This window comes from Camarhynchus parvulus, chromosome 2 (genome assembly GCF_901933205.1).
Source record: "Camarhynchus parvulus chromosome 2, STF_HiC, whole genome shotgun sequence".
NCBI classification, from domain to species: Eukaryota; Metazoa; Chordata; class Aves; order Passeriformes; family Thraupidae; genus Camarhynchus; species Camarhynchus parvulus.
The window spans coordinates 98,925,080-98,945,759 of NC_044572.1; the positions used below are offsets into that span (position 1 = coordinate 98,925,080).

Consider the following 20,680-nt stretch of genomic DNA (forward strand, 5'->3'; position numbering starts at 1 on the left):
AACTGAAAAGAAAAGGCATGGAAATTTAACAATACAAAGCCACTAAGAGATTTTGGCAAGTCTGTTTTTCACAGCTGCTTATTCTAACATAGAATCATAGGCTCATTCAGGGCAGAAGATACTCAGATGGTCTCAACCTCTTGCTCCAGTCAGGGTCAGATGTGAGGTCAGAGCAAGCTGACCAGTTAAATCCCAAAACCATTTGAGGACAGAGACTGCACAGACTCTCTGTGAAGCCTGTTCCACCCCACAGATGTCCCAATGGTAAAAAAAATTTAAGTTGTGGAGTTGGGTTCTACTCCCTCACCCTTTTGCCCAGCTGCAGACACACTCTTGTCAGGTTTTGTCCATACATACCTTATTCTTTTTGGTCGTCCTTCAGAGTAAGCTTTCCTTTCTGGGGTAACTGCAAGCTCAGTTTTTTTAAGGGCACTTGGAGAAGATTTCACAACTGGTGTTTCATTTTCTGCTTTAGTACTCTATTGGCAAAACCAGAGAAGATTGTAAACTTCAAGTTCAAAAGTACTTAAGTGTTCAGCAATGTAAGAAATTCCCTGTACCCAATCCAAGACTTTTTATTTAAAGAATAATCTTTCAGGAGCATGAGAGTCTGGATCATTGAGATGGAAACAATTAGTTAGGAGGCCTACATCAACAGACGTCTGTGCTTTACCAATACTTATTTATTACAAGACAGTTCACAACAAATTAGGAGTGCAGGTAGAATCTCAAAAAGGCTGCAAGCAGCCAAGATTTTACTAAAAGCCAAAAAACCCCTCACTTCCTCTGCAGATATTATGCCCACATGCCTCAAGAACAACTAAGTTGGCTAAACAACTGTTCAGAAAGAAGGAAGACATAAGTCAGCATTATAATCTGAATTCTCAAAACAGCAATAAGCTTGGTAATAATTTTGTACTATGAACAATACATCCCACTCAAAGAAAGGCCTCTCCAGAGAGGCAGAAGCAGATAATGCACTATACGGTATTTTCTGCATTCAGAAATTAGGCCAAAATATTTATCATCACCAAGACCCCCATTTAGGGTATTCTAACACAAGGAGACCAGATCACCCAATGGGAATAATTGGACAAATAACCAATTTCAAATTCTGTGTTGCTTAGTGAATCTTGCCAGATATTCTTTGGAGTCCCCTTGGGTCACAACATCTTAAACAAAGTTAAAGAACCAAAAGAACCTCCTACACTTATGGTTGTACAACATTATGTCAATTTTTGAAATGGTGCTGACGTTTTAGACAAGCAGTTGATTCCCTGACGCAGGGAAGATGAAAAAAATAGATTCATCTTCAATAGAGCTGCTATGACAAACTTGTCTTTTAGACATTCATTTCTTCTATTGAAAGAGCTGCTAATCAGTCTGTCAGAAATAGCAGCAGCCATAAAAAAATTCTTAATCTTATTTTAAAAATATATTTTTCAGTTGCAAATAACCCAGGAACCCCAGTAGAACCTAATAAAGACAAGAAGGGATGTGCACATTTGTCTCATTTCAAGAGCTTTTGTTTTTCCACATAAAATGGAAAAACAGTGGGCATCATGCTTCTGTTATAATTCAAATTCTAATTTATCAAAAGGCAATTTTTCTGCATGAGAATAAGGTACATTATGGAAAATGATCAGAAGTTACCCCAATCTTATAAGGCCATCTTGAAATATTGCTTGCTTTAGCACAGCCTGTACTGACTTCTGCTGTTTCAAATGAGAGCAGTACATTAACACTCCAAATAGTTACAATTGAGTGCTGCAGTTCCAAAGACACCTCAGGAACACAGAAATTTGTAAAGCTTGAAAATTGGAATTATTTTGCTCACAGGGTTTAAAAAGGTTTTCCCTCTTCTCACTTCTGAGATACACAAAGATGATGCAGCTCTGTGCTGCCAATACTTTCAATCTTATTTAATGTTACTTATGTACATTACCTGGCTTTTTAAAATACATAAACCATGTAAATGAAAAAATGGTATGCATTCAACATTTGTAGTATCTTTAAAAATAGCAGGAGTTCTTTATAAAAAGTCCTCAACTTTCTACATGCTAAAGGAGCAGTCAGGACTTTGTTGCTGTCTCAGCCTTGTGGCAGGTGCTTGCTAGCTCACCCAGAAGGGACTGATAGTTAGACCCAAATACCAGTCTAAGACTCCTGTGCACAATACTCATTTTCAGCTCAATGATCTTCAAAGAGCCCCCAGGAGCAGCTCCCAGCAGCAGGAAGAAATGTTCCTCAGGAAAAGAGAAAACTAAGTTGGAATGATCAGCACTGAGAGGCTGGGGCTCAGAGCACACAGAAAATCCCTCTGTCCTCTGTCTCTCAGACTGCTTTTGGAGACATGATGAGCTGAACTCCTGACTACAGTTTCCAGTGGTGAGAACTGCAAACACATGTAGAGCATAATCAAAATTACAGTCAATTAATTTGTCAGGAAAAAGTTTAAAGTGGTATGTGCCACTGATTTTCCTAACTTAATGTTGTTCTTTTAGTTCCTTCCTGAGCTCTTTCAAATTTTTCATTTCTTCTGAAGTGGTGCTATAAATAAACATCACTCAGTCACTCTGAATGACAGTCAGTCACTCTTCCCACTTTATTCTATCAAAAGTCACATTAACCGCAGCTGTAGCCGCCTGCCTCAGCAAAGCCACCAGATTCCAAGTCCTTTTCAAAGTTTTAGTTACATTGCCTAAACTCTTGATCCCAAGAAGATAACAGATTATGATTCACTTGTCTTGCCTTCTCAGCTAAAAGCTGCAACACTCTAAATGTTCTGTGTTGATCCCTCTTCTGAACAGATGCGTGGTTCCCTACCTAGTTGATAAATACAGTACTTCCTTTTTAAATCTTTCTGAAAATGATCGTGACATGCATTTCAAGTATTTTCTACGAACTTTTTTCCCATGTGCAGAGATGCTATCAAGATCTAATTGTTAACAGCTCTGAAAAAAATCAAGAACAAATCTGACACAGTAGTAGTTCAAAAACATTAATATCAAGTCATGCTACTCAAAGATTTACACAAGTCTGACAACCAGTCACGTTTCAAGAAGAGACTTCCTTAAAACTCTAGAGTTCTGTTAAAGAATTAATCTTCTCCACATTTCAACTAGCTTTAAAAAGACAAATGATTTAGATGTTTTCCTCATTTTCAGGAAAATCACAACCAAAGAATTAGATGAAATCTTAATAAAAAACCCTCTAAAACCAAACATTATACAGGACAAAAATCAGAAGTTATTTAATATAAGCCTTTTTACAAGTACTCTTTCAACACCATTAATTTGGAAAGAACAAGGAACCTACAAAACAAATGTAAGGTACCTCAGCAAGAAGGCTAAGTAAGGTTGTTACTACTGAAGCATGCTTAATACCAAAGAAAGATCCCAAATCTTTGAGTGGACTTCTTAGAAAAATCAAGTCAAACCTTCTGAAGAGTACAGCAAAGCATATATAACAATAATGCCATACTGAATGTACAAAGCTCTTCAGCTTATTTAATGAATCATTATAATTAATTCTTCCTTATGATAATAAATCCTCTGTCCTAGGTAAATTCCTCTTGTATAGATGGGATAAAAAGCAAGGTAAGGAGAGAGAGCACAGAAAACCAGTTGCAACTCCCAACCCACTTCTTCCAAGCCTTAACATAAAGTTTGAGCTGAGGAAAAACAGGGGAGCAAAGGGGAGCTCAAAGCCAATTGCTCCCATGTATAAATTTCACAATTATCCCCACCTACATTGTTACTCTGATAAAATACTAAAGCAGGTTTTATTAGAGACACAAATACTCATTTCAAGATGGATATTTGAAAATTCCAAAACTGCACTGAGTTATGAATTATAGCAAAGGTCAGTTAGTTCACCACTTATTTACAAAAATAAAACCAGCAAGCAAAAAACCAAACAAAACTGATGGAAATACCTTTGTCTACAGAAACAATTCCCCTAGAATGTAAATTTGTCTCTAGTCTCTTTGATCTAAATAAAGTTTTATATCATAAATGTCAAAAGATAATGCATTATCACATAAGGAAGAGGCACATAAAGAAAAAATGCAATTTAACCCAGCATAAATACTAGCAGGGTTGAGGTTTTTTTTCCAGAATATACCAATGTATATATGAAAGATATAGTAAAATCAAGATGATACCAAAAATTTGTGCTCAAGACAATGTTTATAGCTTTTATATACTCACATTTCCAGAAAGCTGAAATTTTAATTTGTGTTTCCTACTCGGATTTCCAACTGAGTAATACTCAAGGTCCCAGAACTGGGAGTAATCTCCTTTATCTCTAGGTGAAAAAATTACAGCAACCTAAAAAAAAAAAATTTGGAGAACACTAATAATCTTCAGGATCTTCACAATTTTACCTGTACAAAGTTATGGCTCAGCCAGCACAAAATTTACACAGTACAGAACACACAAGGCACACACAGGTGATCTTGCAGAAAACAATACAACAGCTAGCCCTCCTCTGCCAGCAAGTGGAAAAAATGGATGAACTATGTTGTGCAAGCAATTTTGAACAAAACTTGAGTTCAGATAATCTGCTTTAAGCAAAGCCAGCAAGCGCTGGCACAATTACTTCTGTTAGTAAAATGGAGAGAAAGGGGACCAGGAAGGGAAATATGTGCACCTGAAAAAAACTTCCCTCATCTGGCAACTAAATTGTGAACAACTCAACTCCTCCAGCTCCAAATCTGTAAGTACACTGTACTACAATTATTAGAAGGCTTAAAATTTAAACCAACTTGCAACCTATGAATTTGATCATCCTTAAAGATCACTTATGTAACAAAGGCTCGTCTCCATATAGCGCTGTACCAGGTTAACTCGAGAGTAAACTTGCATTGTTTTCAGAACTGAGGTTGAGGGAAAAAGAGAAAGAGAGCAGCAGATTAGAATAGAGCACTACAACTATATCTAATCATAACATCCACTGCAAAAAACCCAGCCAGCCATGATAGCACTGTACCTTATCAGCTCCAGCCCACAGCCGGCCATGCCACTGATGTAAATGTTATTCAAACAGGCCTGAACTAGGATTGCTAAGGTAAATACAATTGTTTAAATTCAAATAACGGCTTGCAATATTATGAAATTACTATGAAACTGGTCAGGAGTAAGTTTTTTACTCTTGTAAATAGACTACAAATTGCATCTCTATGGAAATAATGTCATAATTATCTATAACAATTAAAAGATAGGTGTTAATGAAGATGAAGAGATAAAATTCAAGTAGAAGACGAAAGAGGGAGATGAGGGAGGAAAGACCCTTACTAATCCAGTCTATCCTGGATGTGCTTTATAATTGTGGTTATGAAACCCTCTACTGGCCAGCAGATAAAATTGCAAGTCAAATGAAACCAACTTAAGGAGCAGACAGCTGTCCCTGAACAAGTAGAGCAAGAATGCTTCAAGGAAGGGAATCAGATGCTTACACCAGTTTTGTAAGAACCCAGGATTATTTGCCATTTTCTTCTGGAATTTTACAAAACATTTAAGATAATTTTTTCTTCTAAAATAATTTGCCCTTAAAAAACCCCAAAGAGTAACACAAACACACCACCACTTTGAAATCAAACTACTTTGATTGCATAAATTCTTAGAATCAACTCTGCTGAATTAAGCTGATGCAGAATATCTGACACACTCCAGAACCCAGTACTGAAAGGCCAACATTTTATCATTATCAAATACAATTTATTTCTCATTTAAGATCTTATTTTGCAATTGAGACACATTAATATGCCTGAAATATTTATAAATGTTTACCTTCTCTTGTCCGTGAACTTCGAGGGTACCAGAAACATGGGAAAATTCAAAAGCAGAGTAAGGAACCCTATAAACAGTGCCACTTCCATCCACACCCTGCAAACCAATTTATGAGTCAGATTTGAAGGGAATGGAAAAAAATAGCCTGAAACCACACAATACACCCACACATACACCCCCCTTGCAGAAGACTGAGGAAAATACACCCAATTAAGGTACTTTTAAGTAAAGAATTAAAACTGACTCCCTAAAAGCTAATTAATAAAGACTGGAACTACCAAATCCAGTCACCACTACTAGCGACTTACAGTTCAGAGGTGGTACCCTGGTGCCCTGGAACACGACATACTCAGTCCCATGGGTGCTGGTAAGAGTGCTACATAACCATTTTTCATTGTTTTACAACAATAGAGCATAATAATAATAGTTTTAGCATAAAATCCAAAATCATCACAGCATTTCAGACTATCAAGAAATAGGGAAGCATTTACAAATATCAACAGGTAGGCAGAGGTAACAGAACTGTAATTAAAATATCCTTGACCTAACTCAAATTTCTACAGAGATACCATGTACAGTGCAATTTCAGCAGCACAAGTCTGGAACAAGACAAGTCTGGCATTCTGCAGCCAAAAAGAGACACTTATCTTTCATTTATGCTTGATCACTTAATGCAATCTGGATGATGACACTGTATGAGCACAAGCACACTCTGTAAAGCAGTAAGTGAAGCAGAATCTGTACCACAGAGCACTGATTGATTCATAGTCAGGGAGCACATCAGGGATGAAAAAAAGGAGCAAATCATTTCCCTGATATAGACAGAGGAAAAAAACCTTTGTAACTGAGGTCATGATCAAATATATATTCTTCCTTGAGAGGCAGCAGGGAGAGAGAGCACAGCAGGAAGAGAAAAGTTAAAATAAAACCCAGAGATTTGCATAAAACTCCCAATGCAAGCATTCACTCACTTTAATATAGGGTGGTGCAAACGATGATATTTTCCACTTCAGATTTTCATTCCCTTTATTCTCCATTTCCAGGTAATTCTCTAAAAGAGAAATATCAGACCAGCATACTAAACATCTTTGTTCAAATATCCCTGGTGTAAAGAGTTAAGCAGAAACTGTGTCTCTAGACGAACACAAGTTTAGTGGAAACAGTTTTCATTAAAACAAATCTCAAGAGCAGACTCAAACAAAGCACACTGTCATAAGATTTGTAGAAGTTTTTACACAAGAAACTCAGACTCCACCAAAAAATCCCCAAAAGATATCCAACTCCTTCCCAAGATATTATTTGATCATTCAGAGACAGAACACAATATCCCAGTCTGGGACCAAATAAACTTGTATCAAATAATGTGTTTTGTTACTCAGCATGCATATAATATGGCAATATATACTTCTTGCCTCTTGGCAAGAAGTAATAGGACAAGATCATCTCAGTCTAGAATAGCACTTTAAAAAGTTCAGCTGCAGACATAAATTATATAGGAAATATAATTGTTAAAGTCTTGAAAGTTCTCAAGTCTGCTGGAAAAAAAAAAGGCAATGGATCACTAAAAAAACCCTCACTGCCTAAAAAAGTACGTACTACAAAAAACCTGGTCTGTAGATAACAGAATGAGAGTTCCATAGAGTTGCTTTGAGAATTTTAAGCATTACTAGAACTAAAAGTACAGTCCAAGCACTTCCGACTCCATTATCTACCCTGTCCTCCTCAATCACTATGTACCAAGACAAGGACAGCCAGCCTCATAGTTGACACTCCTATTTGTCTTTAGGAAGAGCATTTATTTCCCTGCTAAGCACAGACAGATTGGTCTCATCCCTTATGGGCATAAGGGCAGATGAGAATGGATCTACTGCAAAGGTGCCTGAGCCAGAAGAGTTTCAAGCAGACACAGTAACCCAACACTCTCTTTTCCCAGTCACAGCATAGCTGCATTCATCATACTGGCAACTGATTTGCCTGTATGCAAACCTAACTGTGGAGAACAAGGTGTGACTATACTGTATAAGGAGAACTGGGGAAAAAAACCACAAAAAACCACCCCAAAAACAAAACAACAACACGACAACAACAAACAAAACCCCAAACAAATACCAAAAACAAAACAACAATAACAAAAAACAAACAACAAAAAGACCCAACAAAACAAAAAACAAAACAAACAAACAAAAAAAACAAACCCAAAACACAACCCAAAAAACCCAAAGAGCACTTCAAACTAAAGGGAGAAGTGGGGAACTGGTCATTCACACTTATTAGACCAAGAGAACAAAACCAAAGTCAAGGCACTAAAATTCCCAAACATGCAATATAATACACAAAGCCTCTGAACACAAGATATTACAGATGCTATATTCAATAACTAATTCCTCTTACCTGAGCTTTGACCAGGTCTTGTTTTAGGAAAAACAATGTTTCTGTTCTTTATGTCCATTTCTGTTAGAGGGAACCTGGGGAGAGGCTTTGGCACATCTACAGTGGGATTTTCAGACTGTGGAGTAATTATGTCACATCTTCTACATGGAAAGTCTGATCCAGACATGCTCTGTGTGACAGCCTCTTGAATAAGCACTTTAATAAACTATTGCACAATTTGGAGAAAAGCAAAGTTTTAAACAGTGAATATTGATATATCAATAAGTCAAACTAATTAGTTTACACACAAGAGCTTATGTTCAGCTTTACCTTTATTTCAACAAAGGAAAGTTCTCATACATTACATCACCAGATCTTCTCCAACCTCAAAAGTTTAAAGATTCTCGGACAAGTTTAATTTAGGAGAAAGGGAACATTCACTGAAAATTTTCTATCTAGGCATTTTAGTTCAACAGGAACAATAATTTCAACAAGTTTAACTGACAATTCCTACAACATGCTCTGTTGCAGATAATGGAAACAGAACTGCCTCATTCAGAAGGAGCTCTGTGCTCCCTTTTGCTACATAATTAGAAATTTTTAAAGTTTCAATTAATGCTAGTAAAGTCTTAGCATACTTTTTGCTGATTTGGAAAGGTAGCAAATAAATTACAAAAGCATTATTAACTACCAGATTTCTTATAATTTGATGGGTTTTGCTACATTCTCCACACTTGTCCTAGTAGATTTCTTAAATCCTTTTCTCATATTGCAGAACATAACATAGTTAACTCCTTCTGAACAACTTCCCTGTTTATTTGGGTTTTTTGAAGGCAGTTTCCAATTCTGTATCATACCTCACACTTCCCTCCATGCAAAAAGAAAGTAGATACAGTTTTATCCTTTCAGTGTCTATTTCTCTCTCATTGTTACAAATAACTCAAAGCATACACTGACTGTAAAAATAAGAAAAAAAGTCTCTTTCTTTAGGAGAAATTACCAAGGAGTCCTTCTGCTCTTACATAGAAAAAACTGTTGGCTTCATAAATTTTATTTCTATGCCTCAATTTTATCAGGGAAATATCTTGGATTATCCATGAAGAGGCAGAACCTGTTCTAGACATTCTTTATCCCTGACCTGTCATCCAGAAGGTCAAGTTTACCTTAAGGGAGCTCAAAAGGAGCTATGGTGACTTGTCTAATACCCTCTTTTAACTTCTTTTATTTTACAATATCATACAAACTACTTTTATGTGTGCACATCTACATGTATATATTTAGTGTTTTAGAAAATTACGCATAAGGCAGTGGTGGGTGCAATTTTGTTAGAAATTTAGTTAGTGTCCACATCATAGTATTTCTTCAGAGATTAATGAACCAAAAATCAGTTTAGAAAATGGCATCTTGACTACTTTTCTTTATGAGAACTTTACAAATTAAAAAGAATAATGGACGCTGACAGAGCTTCTGACTCAAATCTACAAGGTTTTAGCAACTTTGTTAGAACTGACAAAGTAAAATAAAAACTTGCAATCTGAAGTCTCAAGTAAACCACATACCTTTAGTCCATTATCACAATGGATGTAGATTAGGCCACTCCAAGGAATTAATATGGGCCTTGTGGCAAGTGATGGATTAGGACTCACCAGAATTAGTGTACTCCCCTAAAAAAAAAAATTTAAAAAAATCAACTAGCATGACTCATACTAGAATCAGTATCTACCACATTTGTCACTATCCCACCCCAAAAAAGGATGCACTTTTAAGATAGCAGATAAGTGAAGATGCCCTACAGATCGTTAAATCTCAGGTACTCAGATATGCCATATATTAAGCTTTAAAAGCCATGATCCCAGGATCTTCTTTCACCATCACTGAGAAATCAGATCACCTCTTCTTATGGCCTAACTCAGTTCAAGGATTCTGCAGAATCCAGCCCTCACAGTGCAGAGTATAAAATATTCTGGCTGGCTCCTATTGTGACAGGTTGAATGCCCTAGGCACTATGAGGAGATGGTCAGGAAAAATAGAGAACTGGGCAAGGGCAGCTTGCTGTGCTTAAGTCAGCTGTTCCCACGGGTCTGCTTCCTACTTCCTCTGTTCTTGATCCAAACTACTTACTTGGACCCAAAAAGTGAGGATTCTGCTCACTCTTTTCCAGTGAACACATTTTAAAATTCTACACTGCAAGAAAATTGCTTGCAGAAGGCCATCAATACCCTCTTTGTAAGAAATCATCCAGACAATCTTGAATTTGGGGTATGAGACACTCAGTATGTCCTCACTTCCACAGCTACTGGAAAGTCATTAATTGTTACTGCTTTTTGAGACTATTTTTCTTGGCACTGACTGAATCTGCAATGAGTGGCAGATACCCTAGCCCTTCCATGGAACTCTATTCTGTTCTCACTAGCGATGAAAGTTTCCCAGAAATTTACATCTACATGAATATGAAATTAAGTGTTTAAAACGCAATTAGCCAGGCAGGACTGAAAAGAAAGTATTTTGGGTAAACATCTTCAAAGTTAAAGCAACTACTGAAATATAATTCTGAAAGCAAAACCTATTTTTTGGTGGGAGACTTTTTTTTTGGAAGATGAGAATAGTTTAATAATAGGGTCTTAAAGCTGTTCTGAACTGAACCTTAAAATACACCAGAAATTTAGAAGGGAGAGGTGAGCAGACCTTTCAAGCATAAATTGTTGAAGTCTTTGCTGCCATATGTGAAAAGTCTTATATATGTATACAATGATATTATGACTACTTTTCCAAGAATACCCTAATTAAGGCATGGGTAAGATGACACTGGCTTGTCATTATTTTCATACCTACAAATACTGAGAAGCCAAAGGTTGAATGGCAAAACCCAGATTTCTCCAAATAAAAAGAATCCCAAAATCAAGTTGTGAGGAATATCACATTTGCTAAAGAAAATGCTAAGTCCCCAGAAGAGAAGCCTTCTATAAGAAATGTTATTTTGGGGGTTGTTTCTTGGTTGTGGAAGGGAGGAAGAGTTTTTTGTTTTTAAATGCACGGCTAAATTTTAAACAAAAAACTACTGTGAAAACAGATTTTTAAAGCTTCAGCTTCACTGGCCATTCAGCTCCTTGAAAACTATGCAATAATAATAGTACTTCCAGGCACAGAAAACTCCTGGCATCAAGGTAATTATACCTGTGACAGAAGAACATTCCCATAATACACAACTGTAAAAGGATAAGGTCCTAAAAAAGCTAGATTTGCATGTTAGTTGACAAAAAGTCTATACCCTGGAGCTAAAATAGTTTCAGGGTGCAGTCTAAGCAAACTAAAGTAAATTCCTAAAAACCAACTAAAATTCCTAAACTAGTTACACACTTAAACTAAAAATAAATTCCTCCAAAACCTCACCACACTTTCACACATAAAGGAACTTATGGAAATACACTTACCCTGGTTCAACATCTCCATGTTGTGGGGTTACAGTAAGGCAGTGAGCTGGCCATGAAAGTTCAAATGCCAACATTCGATTGGAATTGTTGAGAATTTGTACACGTCTAGTATCTGATGTTTCACCTGTAACACAAAAAAAAAAGCTAACACAAAAATTCACAAAAATGCAGCAACGAAAATAAAGTATTTTCTGCCCTAATTTTACCTTCACATTACTTTAAAACCTTCGTGCGTATGCAGTGCATTCTATATGTATTCACAGAGCACATAATCTCTGATGATTTATCCAAAAACTGTGCTCAAATCAAGTCTGCATAAAGATTGCTGGCCAATCCACACTTACAAACATCCTATGCAGCACAGTTATCTTAATAGTTAAGTGGCTATTTCATTAACTTCAAAAATACTTACCAAGAGTAGGAGATGTCAAAATCAAATACTCAGGTGTAACAGCCCAAGTCTCTTGAGAATCTGATTTATTCTGAGCTAGATTATTATTTTTTGCAGATAAAGAAATACCCTGAGGTCCTTTAACAGGAAGAACGTCCAAAGTTGCAGCAGTATGTGTGACAAAGTTCTCCAACCTGAAAATAAGACTGCATTAGGCAAAAGCAGTAAAAAAATATCTCATGAGTAATTATAACAGCCTACTCTTAGTATTTCTCAAAATTTTATTACAGAAGTACAATAGTTTTTACATGGGCCCTCAATTTAATTCAATTCTCCATTAAGTATAAAACAATCCAGCAGCTAGATCAGGACACAGCTTTTTCACAGAATGTTTGGAAGTGAAAGGTATCATTTAGAATGAGAGGAACTAAAATAAAAAATTATCTTCAGAAGATAATAATATGAAATAATTTAAAAACATATACAGAGAAAATAAGTACTGCATAGAGAAATAAGGGAATGCAAGTTGAGTTTCACAGCATGCTGTGCAACACATTCTGGAGATCAGGAGGGACCTGTGGAGATCACCCAGTCCAACACCCCTGCACAAAGGAGGGGCACTACACCAGGTAATTCAGGACATTGTCCAGCCAGGTTTTTAATTTCTTCAGAGATGAAAACTTCACAGCCACTCTGGGCAACCTGCTACAATGCCTAACCACCCTCACAAGAAAAAACCATAATTACATACATATAATTACTAATTATGGTTCCAGTACCTGTCCAATTCCAACTGGGGTCCAGTAGACTGCTGAAAGCCATCCTGATCACAAGTGGAATATCCAACCACAGAAAGGAGAACCTTTTGCATATTTGCATAGAAAAGATGGATATCGTTTGTCTCTCGTGGGACATCACACACTAAAAATGAGAGTAATAGAGAAATTCTAGTAAGAATAGTCCAATAATACTCAGAAATTACACCAGAGAGATTACAGACATAGACCTAGTTAATAATCCATCAGCTAAGAAATCCTAGATCATTCCAAAACTACTTCCTGCAAGCTTAGCTATCAGGTGTAGCTCAACACTAACATCAAATACAATATATAAATCTGAATACATACCAATTTAAAACTTTTTATTATAAGATATAATAAATATTACATATAAAACAATAAATATAAAAATATTATCATATAGTTTCCACCTTTACATGAATGCTATATACTAATTTGATTCTATGCCAAATTAGAGTTAGCTTTTACTTTTTTTCTCCAAAACTTTCTTAACAACTTCAAAGGATACTCCAGAACCCAAGTATCTAATGTTCACTAGGATTTCACCTCAACTAACATGAATGATAAAAAAAATCTTTACTTTTCCAAGTAAAGACAATATACAATTCATAGGGAAAGAAACAGACTATATTTATTCAGGTGTAGTAGCCTAAGGACAGTAAGTAATTCCATATGTGAATATAACTAGCTCAAGATTAGGGTTTGACAGTAAATTCATGACACTTATGGGACTGAAGACTTGGGGGGTGCTTAAAGGAACGCTTTACAATATACTGTATTCTTATTAATGCATTTCTTACTAACAAGCAGAAGTAAAAGCTATTTAGGAAGGAAAAGAAATATATTTGGGTGTCAGCCAAGTTGCCTGCCTCTCAATTTTCAAAGATATCTGTGTACAACAAACTGAATCTTTCCCTAATAGTTATTAAGGCAAATACTTTCCAAATAAACTCAGCATTTTTAATGCTATAATATTTACAGACTGGGGGTTCATGTTGCTAGGAGAAAAGTACAGAAAATCATTTAAATAAATAGATACTGAATGAAAAAAGGCACATTCTGTTGTGATGGGTTGACCCTGGCTGGATGTCAGGTGCCCACCAAAGCCATTCTACCACACTCCTCCTCAGCTGGACTAGGGAAAGAAAATACAACAAAGCTTTGCCCAGTACAACTGTCCAAATTCAGAATTTTTCTTCTACATTTATAAAAAAAAAGTGAAAAATAACTAGGATTCAAGCCAAAAGCACATTTGCCACAAGTAAACAAGCATTATATTTTTCTTTTAAGAAGTCATAGTCTTACCTTCTGTCACAAGCAGCTCCCCCTGAAATTCCTCATCAAATACAGCATTTCTCACTAAGTTGTTTTCTGGGATGATGCGTTTTTCCACCTCAGCTTTATACATCACAGCTCTGTTAGAGGTAAACAGGAGTCATTAAATTAAACAAAGTACTAGAAACAACAAATTGCAAAGATTGATATGAATCGTAGGAATCCAGTATAATTTTCACTTCATCATTTCTTGACTACACCAAGCTCAAATCTGGGAGCATCCATTTAAAACTGAAGTCTTTTCACAGTCTTAAAAGGGTTAAAGAAATACCTGCTCTATTGCTGCAGAGTAAAAGGAAACACTGAAATAATGGTTACCATATGTTTGTCTTTCCATACTTGTTCTCTGCTGTCAGTCACACCTACCTAGATTTTTGATAAGTACATCAGGCATCTGAGCGATGTTTCAATCACCACAGCAAGCAGGAGAATGCTATTTTGGTTACAAGCGAAAGTTTTTTGAGAGGAAAAATTGGCTAGTCAGTGTCAGAGTGGCAGCAGGTGCCAGCCAACAGCAGGAACACAGAACCAAGGAGCATGACTACCAACAGAATAGAAAAGACTGGGAGGCACAGGGATACAAACGGTCCTGGGAAAAATGGGAAGTTACAGGTCAGCAAGATAAAATGCGGCACTCAGATAAGGTCAGGGCCATGGAGGAGGAAAGAATTCCTGAGCACTACTAACTCTCAGGTCTAAGCTACTTACTGGGCTGCTGACTACGTATGATTTTGGAGTAAGGAACTTGGGGCACAAGCCGGCAGATGAGGCAGAGTACTCATTTCACATTCCTGCCCCTAAGTCCCAAATCATGCTCTCATTCTAGTGCACAATTATAGAATGGGGTTGGACTGGCTTAGAGAACTCAGTCATTGCAAGACATACACATCTCTTTCAAGTTATCAAGGGATATTTCAGAAAAACTCCCACCAAGAAACAATGAACTAGACCACTATTTTCAAGAACAATATGCCAGCCTGCTTACTAATAAAATCAACAAGTCATTTTGCATACATAACATCCAGAATCTGAATTTAAAAAACAAAAAGTTTCTAATAATACCTATGTAGTTGTATTCAGCTTCTAGATGGGTTTTCTGTTGACCTGTAGACCAAAACTGTTCCCTAAGTACTTCATCCCTTTAAGAAGGATTCCAAGATAGAGAGCATTGCCTCACACAAAATAATTCATACAAAAAAACAGGACCAAGCCTCTTCTAAGATATCTAAAATAAGCCAGTTTCCTATCAAGGTCAGGAACTCAGCTATTCCATGAGCTTTTTATTCAAAGCCATGTAGTTAAATCCAGCCATGATTAACACTTCATTTGGATAAGAACATACACAATGACTATCATACATTGTCAGGCAATGACATTTAAAATCAATAGTGAAATAATGCTGTTTTGAAGTTTTGCACTGAATTATGATTATCAACACCTTACTGCTCTACCCTGTCTGAACATTCTGCATTACACTGAACCCCATGGACAGCACAAGTCACAAGTGCAGTTTCTGTCACTGAAGGCAGAATATGCCATTTCTGTGTGTTTGAGTTACACAAACTGAAATGCAGAATAACATGGCCACTATTTAAGATCAGCAAAGTATTCTCAATAAGTTTCAGTGTGTCATGAGCATATGTGGATATTATTTTTCTCACATATACACCTACTCAAACACATTCTTTGTCAACAGAATTCAGCAAACCAAGACATAAACTTTGTTTGAAACTTAATACTCCTGGATTTCAGTACTACTCTTTTCATGAGCCTTTTCTTTAAAAATTAAAGTTACATACACATTAGAAAGAGAGATACCAAGACAGAACACAGATCTCTTCCAATACAAAAAAAGAAAACATTTCCCCAAAACCCAACACAATTTAAGTAATTTAAGTAAATTAAAACAGAATAAAATCCTTAACTAGGATTCTAGCTACAGTATGTGAGCAAAGCCATAAATGAACAAACCCCCATCAACAATTTACACATGCAAGGCTTAATAGATCTCTACATATCATCATCATCATCATCTTTTATCTTGTTCTTGTTGGTTTTGGAAACACATTAAAACCATACTTGTGGCAAGCACATACCCCTAGCTTTAACTTCTTTCTAAACGTCTGTCTGCTACAACAGCAAAGCACATCTTACCTGCGATACTGCTGCCTAGAAACTTCATCTCCCCAAAAGAGACACAGTGTTGATACCACCATGCTTGGAGAGAAGTTCTTTTCCATTGGGTTCCATGTTACAGTGATCACCTGATAAAATAAATAGACAACACATTGAGGAAAAAAAAATCTTAATGTTTGCGTTAATGTTTGGACTATGAGTCAACAGATTACTACAATAAAAGTGAAATGGGACATAACAAAAAATAGGTGAGATATTAATAAAGAACTAGTCAGACATTTTCAATGATGACATTTAATTTAAATTCATAACATTTGCTCAAAACAAAGCACTGTGCTTACTTCATGTGTTCCTTCTCTTAGTACAAACTGCTCGGGAGACACTCTCATAACCTGAGGATCCATCGCTGCTTTTGTCTGCAGGTTTCCCAAGCACAGCACTTTAACATAGGCAGCCCGGGAACCTGTGTTTCTCACGTGGAAGGAAGCTTCCTGTGATCTTGCAGACAATGAGCCTTCCAGTGTAACCAAGAAGCTATCTGACAATTTTTTAACATTTTCTAAAATTATATTGCTTGTTCCTCCATATCCAGATAATGGTATCTGGGAGAGAAAAAAAACCCCACTATCAAAAAAAAAAGTACTTCAAATAAAAAAAGCTTCTTAGTAAAACACATTTATGTACAACTATGGTAAACTATGTAGATTTACAGAAAAACAAATGAAAATGTTAAAAATGTGACCTGAAAAGCCCTTGCAAGAAATAGAAAAGCTTAAATTTACTCAATCATTTTCAAGTTCTACTTCTAAGTTTGTTTAAGACCTACCTATAGAACAAGACAAGTTCAGATTTTTTAACACTTCTAGAGTTAAAATCTTAGGCTACTTTTAATATAGTACATAAAATATTTCATCATTCTCAAAGGAAAGAATTACATGCAAAATTGATACTCAGGTTCAAAGCATAAAATTTAGTGTCCATATGACTTTAACAAGTATACAGATGTCCATAAGATGTATCTTGAATTTTCAGGTTTTTGACAGAAACACCTATTCGATGCTAGATTTTCAATAATTACAAAAAAAAGTACATTTAAAACTTTTAGAAGTTATGGTGGGACTCTTACAGTAAACTTAATTCCTGGCTTTGATTGAATCCCCAGCTGTTTGATTTCCAGCTTTGCAAAGCAGCAAGTTACTCGAGTGGGTGTAAACATCAGGTATATGTTAGTATCTTCTTTGGGACGCATTCTGAGCTCCCAGCTACTGGTTAAGCGTTGTTCTGATCCAAATATACTTTGCAGCTACAAAAACAAAGACATCAGAACTGAGTGACTATAATAGAAAAAAAACCAGCAGTAAAACTTACTACACTAGGAAGGAAGAATTAAATTCTTTAAATTCCACATTAACTTCTACAACAATGGCATATTTAAAGTTGCAATGCTTAATATGCAATGAAATGACAAAGTCCAAGATACTTTATATTCCCATAATGAACATTTCGATGCCTCTCAGTTTACAGATTTTTTTTGTCCTCAATCCCCAACCTGTCAAGGCTGAACTTTACCAGCAGTACATTAATTCTCTGTCAGTATAAGATTTTAAATTTTAAAAATCTGAACATTTGACGGAAAAGGGGATGTAAGTCAATGCAGGTTACGTAACAAAAAGACCCATTAGCCATGGTAATTCCTAAAGGCTAATTCCAGTTTTTCTATCCTCATCTAGACTCCCTCCCGCAAGAAGAGCCATTGATGGACCACTCCACCAAGTACTGACTCTGTTGTGAAACAGCAGCTTAGAGAGCAGTAAACTGTACTCCAGTTTGCTGCAGCACTCCTATTTCAGCGGCTCCCAAGGATACCAGTGTAGCTTAAGCTCTGCTACCACACTCACCTTGGCACTCTCAAAACAAATACAGGCTGCTAACACTTCAGGGCAAAAACATTTTCATTTTAAACATAGCCTGGTAACTGTCATAAACACTAAAGAGAAATTTTAATGGCAGGCACCTGAAAGGAGTCTTGATCCTGGCCTCTTATCAACAATCTTAAATGCTGGGTCACAGATGGAGAGTCATTTCTTAGAATTAACTTCTTCTGTCTGAAAAATACATTTGGTTAGATTTTACAGTAAATACAAATTAACTGCATATATTAATTCATGGAAGCAATGGAACAGTCAATTTTGAAGTAATTTAATGGAAAAAAATCACCTCTTGGAGCAATAGAATATGTTAAATAAAAAGTTATTTCTGTATTATCAAACTTACACATCCTACACTGTTATACACCAAAACACACAAATACTCATAGCAAAACAATCCCCAAATATACATATATATTAAAAAAATATATACTTTTCTGAAGTTCAAGTACTGTACTTAACAGCCTGAACTTTCGAAGAAACCAGCAATTGTATCAACACAAAAACTCCATAAAAATCCCCACTTCAGGACACAGTTATGATGAGATTATCCAAAGAGACTTAGTTATGCAGAAACAAAGTCTCGTGAGTAGTCTGGCCCAGATTCACAGGAACAGTTGTAAAGAACTAAATTCAGGATAACTTTTCCTTCTCATGTACTTCTCAATGTAATAGCAACACAGAAAGCTATGGTCACTTAACAGAATCAGGTTGATTGAAATATTTTTTTTCTCTGTGATACATCCTAGCATTGACCAGGCTTCTGGTACTCAGAGCTTTCCTCAGTAGAGGTAGGAAACATCTCCAGCAAGAGCAAGTGCCTTTGTCATTTTAACAAGTCAAAAAACATTGACAGATGAATTTGACAAGCCCTAAAACTGCTACAACATAAGAGAACAGATCATGCAGTTGGAATTAAAGAGGAGGACAGAGAGAGCAAAACCTCTCTCTAGCAACACTAGCAGACACTCTTTTGTACTCTGTTGAAACAAAATTACAGAAATAATTTCAGCTTCCTAAAACCAAGGGTTCCTCAACACTGTTTTACAGGAGAAACAGCAAATAAAAAGATAGCAGGAAGCAGTAATTCCCAAACACCAAATAACCAAAACTACTGTTAGAAGCACAGTGCACCCTAACAAACCAGGAAAACAGAAATGCATATATCAGAAACAGTTCTTGGATACAAACATTGATTGATTTTAAACCACCAGGAACACCATTAGATCATTAGAATCAAAAAGTTCAGTATCAACCAACAGTGGATTAGTCCTTCAAGTAACAATTACTAAAAGTTCAGAGATCTGCAAAATTTGCAGGCTTTACATATAAAGAAGCAAAGAATATCCTAACAATTAGGAACAGTTTCACTAAAGCATAGAATAATAAACCTGTAAACTTGAAACTAAAAAAGTGTGGACAAGAAGTAGTCTGAAGGATAAAATAATTCATAATTAGGGGCAAAACAGATTCTACATCACTAGAAGTTTTAACCCTGAAACACATTCAAATCAATTAAGGGATGTTCAACAGTTTATGCTATTCAGATGGTCAAATTACATTACACAGACTGGATTCTGTTCCTTGTAATGGACGAGATGAAGCATAACTAATCTCTAGCTAGAGATAGGTATCAAAAGAATCAACAGAATTTTTCTATCAACTTAATCGAAAAATATTTTTCTCCTAATTTCTATTTACATGACACACTAAACTTACAGAACCAGGTATTCTAATCATAACTAAAACACCCTTGAGAATACACAAGTAAGTTTTGTTTCCAAAACTTTCTTGCACAAGAAAAATAATTGCAATATACGGCTTCTTTCACTGGAGGCATAGAACAAATTACTGCCAATTATCAATGTGAATGGGAAAATTTACTCCACATAAGTGCAATATAAAATACTTAACATGATATTCTATATTAACAGCTGTCCAACTTATACTTACACTGATGATCCAAGTGATACTGCTCCCCAGGCAATGAACTGCTTGTTGGAGAGGATAGGTGGAATGTCTGAGCACCCAGCAGCTGTAGACACAGGTCTGTTTTGCCCAGATTCTACCTCACCTTCTATCATCACTTCAAACTGAGGCCCAGATGGCAGCACGAGGATTTTCAAGATACTTTAAAAATAAATGCATAAATTTAAATCTCACAATAGGACAAGATTAGCTGATGAAATCAAAACATAACTGAAAAAATATTACAGATAGGCATTTTTAAAACTACCCTCTTAAGGCAAAAATATAAACACTTTTTATTTTATGACAAAGGCCAGCTTTAGGTATGGCCCTACATTTACATCCTTTGGGCTCTAAGCACATATGCCCCACATACCTCACACAGTCTTCTGAAGTATTTCAGCTGGAAATGATTCAGATAAATATTTCAGAGACTACAGCTCAAAAGTATTTTTCGTCCATACTAGTTATTTTGACAGAGTAATTTTAGAAAGAAACAAAGTCTGGCTGTAGACTAAAGAGATGCTTT

The 20,680-nt window shown here is 36.1% G+C and overlaps 1 protein-coding gene across 2 annotated transcripts in view; it reads right to left on the reverse strand.

Moving 5' to 3' along the window:
• Positions 1 to 8,349: 8,349 nt before the first annotated feature.
• The window catches only part of CEP192 (centrosomal protein 192), a 41,366-nt gene continuing 29,035 nt past the window's right edge, over positions 8,350 to 20,680 (reverse strand). For both annotated transcript variants that reach the window (XM_030971643.1, XM_030971644.1), the window contains exons 27-37: positions 20,137 to 20,313; positions 18,270 to 18,360; positions 17,382 to 17,558; positions 16,597 to 16,857; positions 16,274 to 16,383; positions 14,090 to 14,199; positions 12,764 to 12,905; positions 12,006 to 12,178; positions 11,594 to 11,717; positions 9,722 to 9,826; positions 8,350 to 8,388 (exon numbers count right to left, since the gene is read on the reverse strand). In XM_030971643.1, the coding sequence (XP_030827503.1) occupies positions 9,814 to 9,826; positions 11,594 to 11,717; positions 12,006 to 12,178; positions 12,764 to 12,905; positions 14,090 to 14,199; positions 16,274 to 16,383; positions 16,597 to 16,857; positions 17,382 to 17,558; positions 18,270 to 18,360; positions 20,137 to 20,313 (1,378 nt within the window). In that variant the 3' untranslated portion in view covers positions 8,350 to 8,388; positions 9,722 to 9,813. The remainder of the gene's footprint in view (positions 8,389 to 9,721; positions 9,827 to 11,593; positions 11,718 to 12,005; positions 12,179 to 12,763; positions 12,906 to 14,089; positions 14,200 to 16,273; positions 16,384 to 16,596; positions 16,858 to 17,381; positions 17,559 to 18,269; positions 18,361 to 20,136; positions 20,314 to 20,680) is intronic.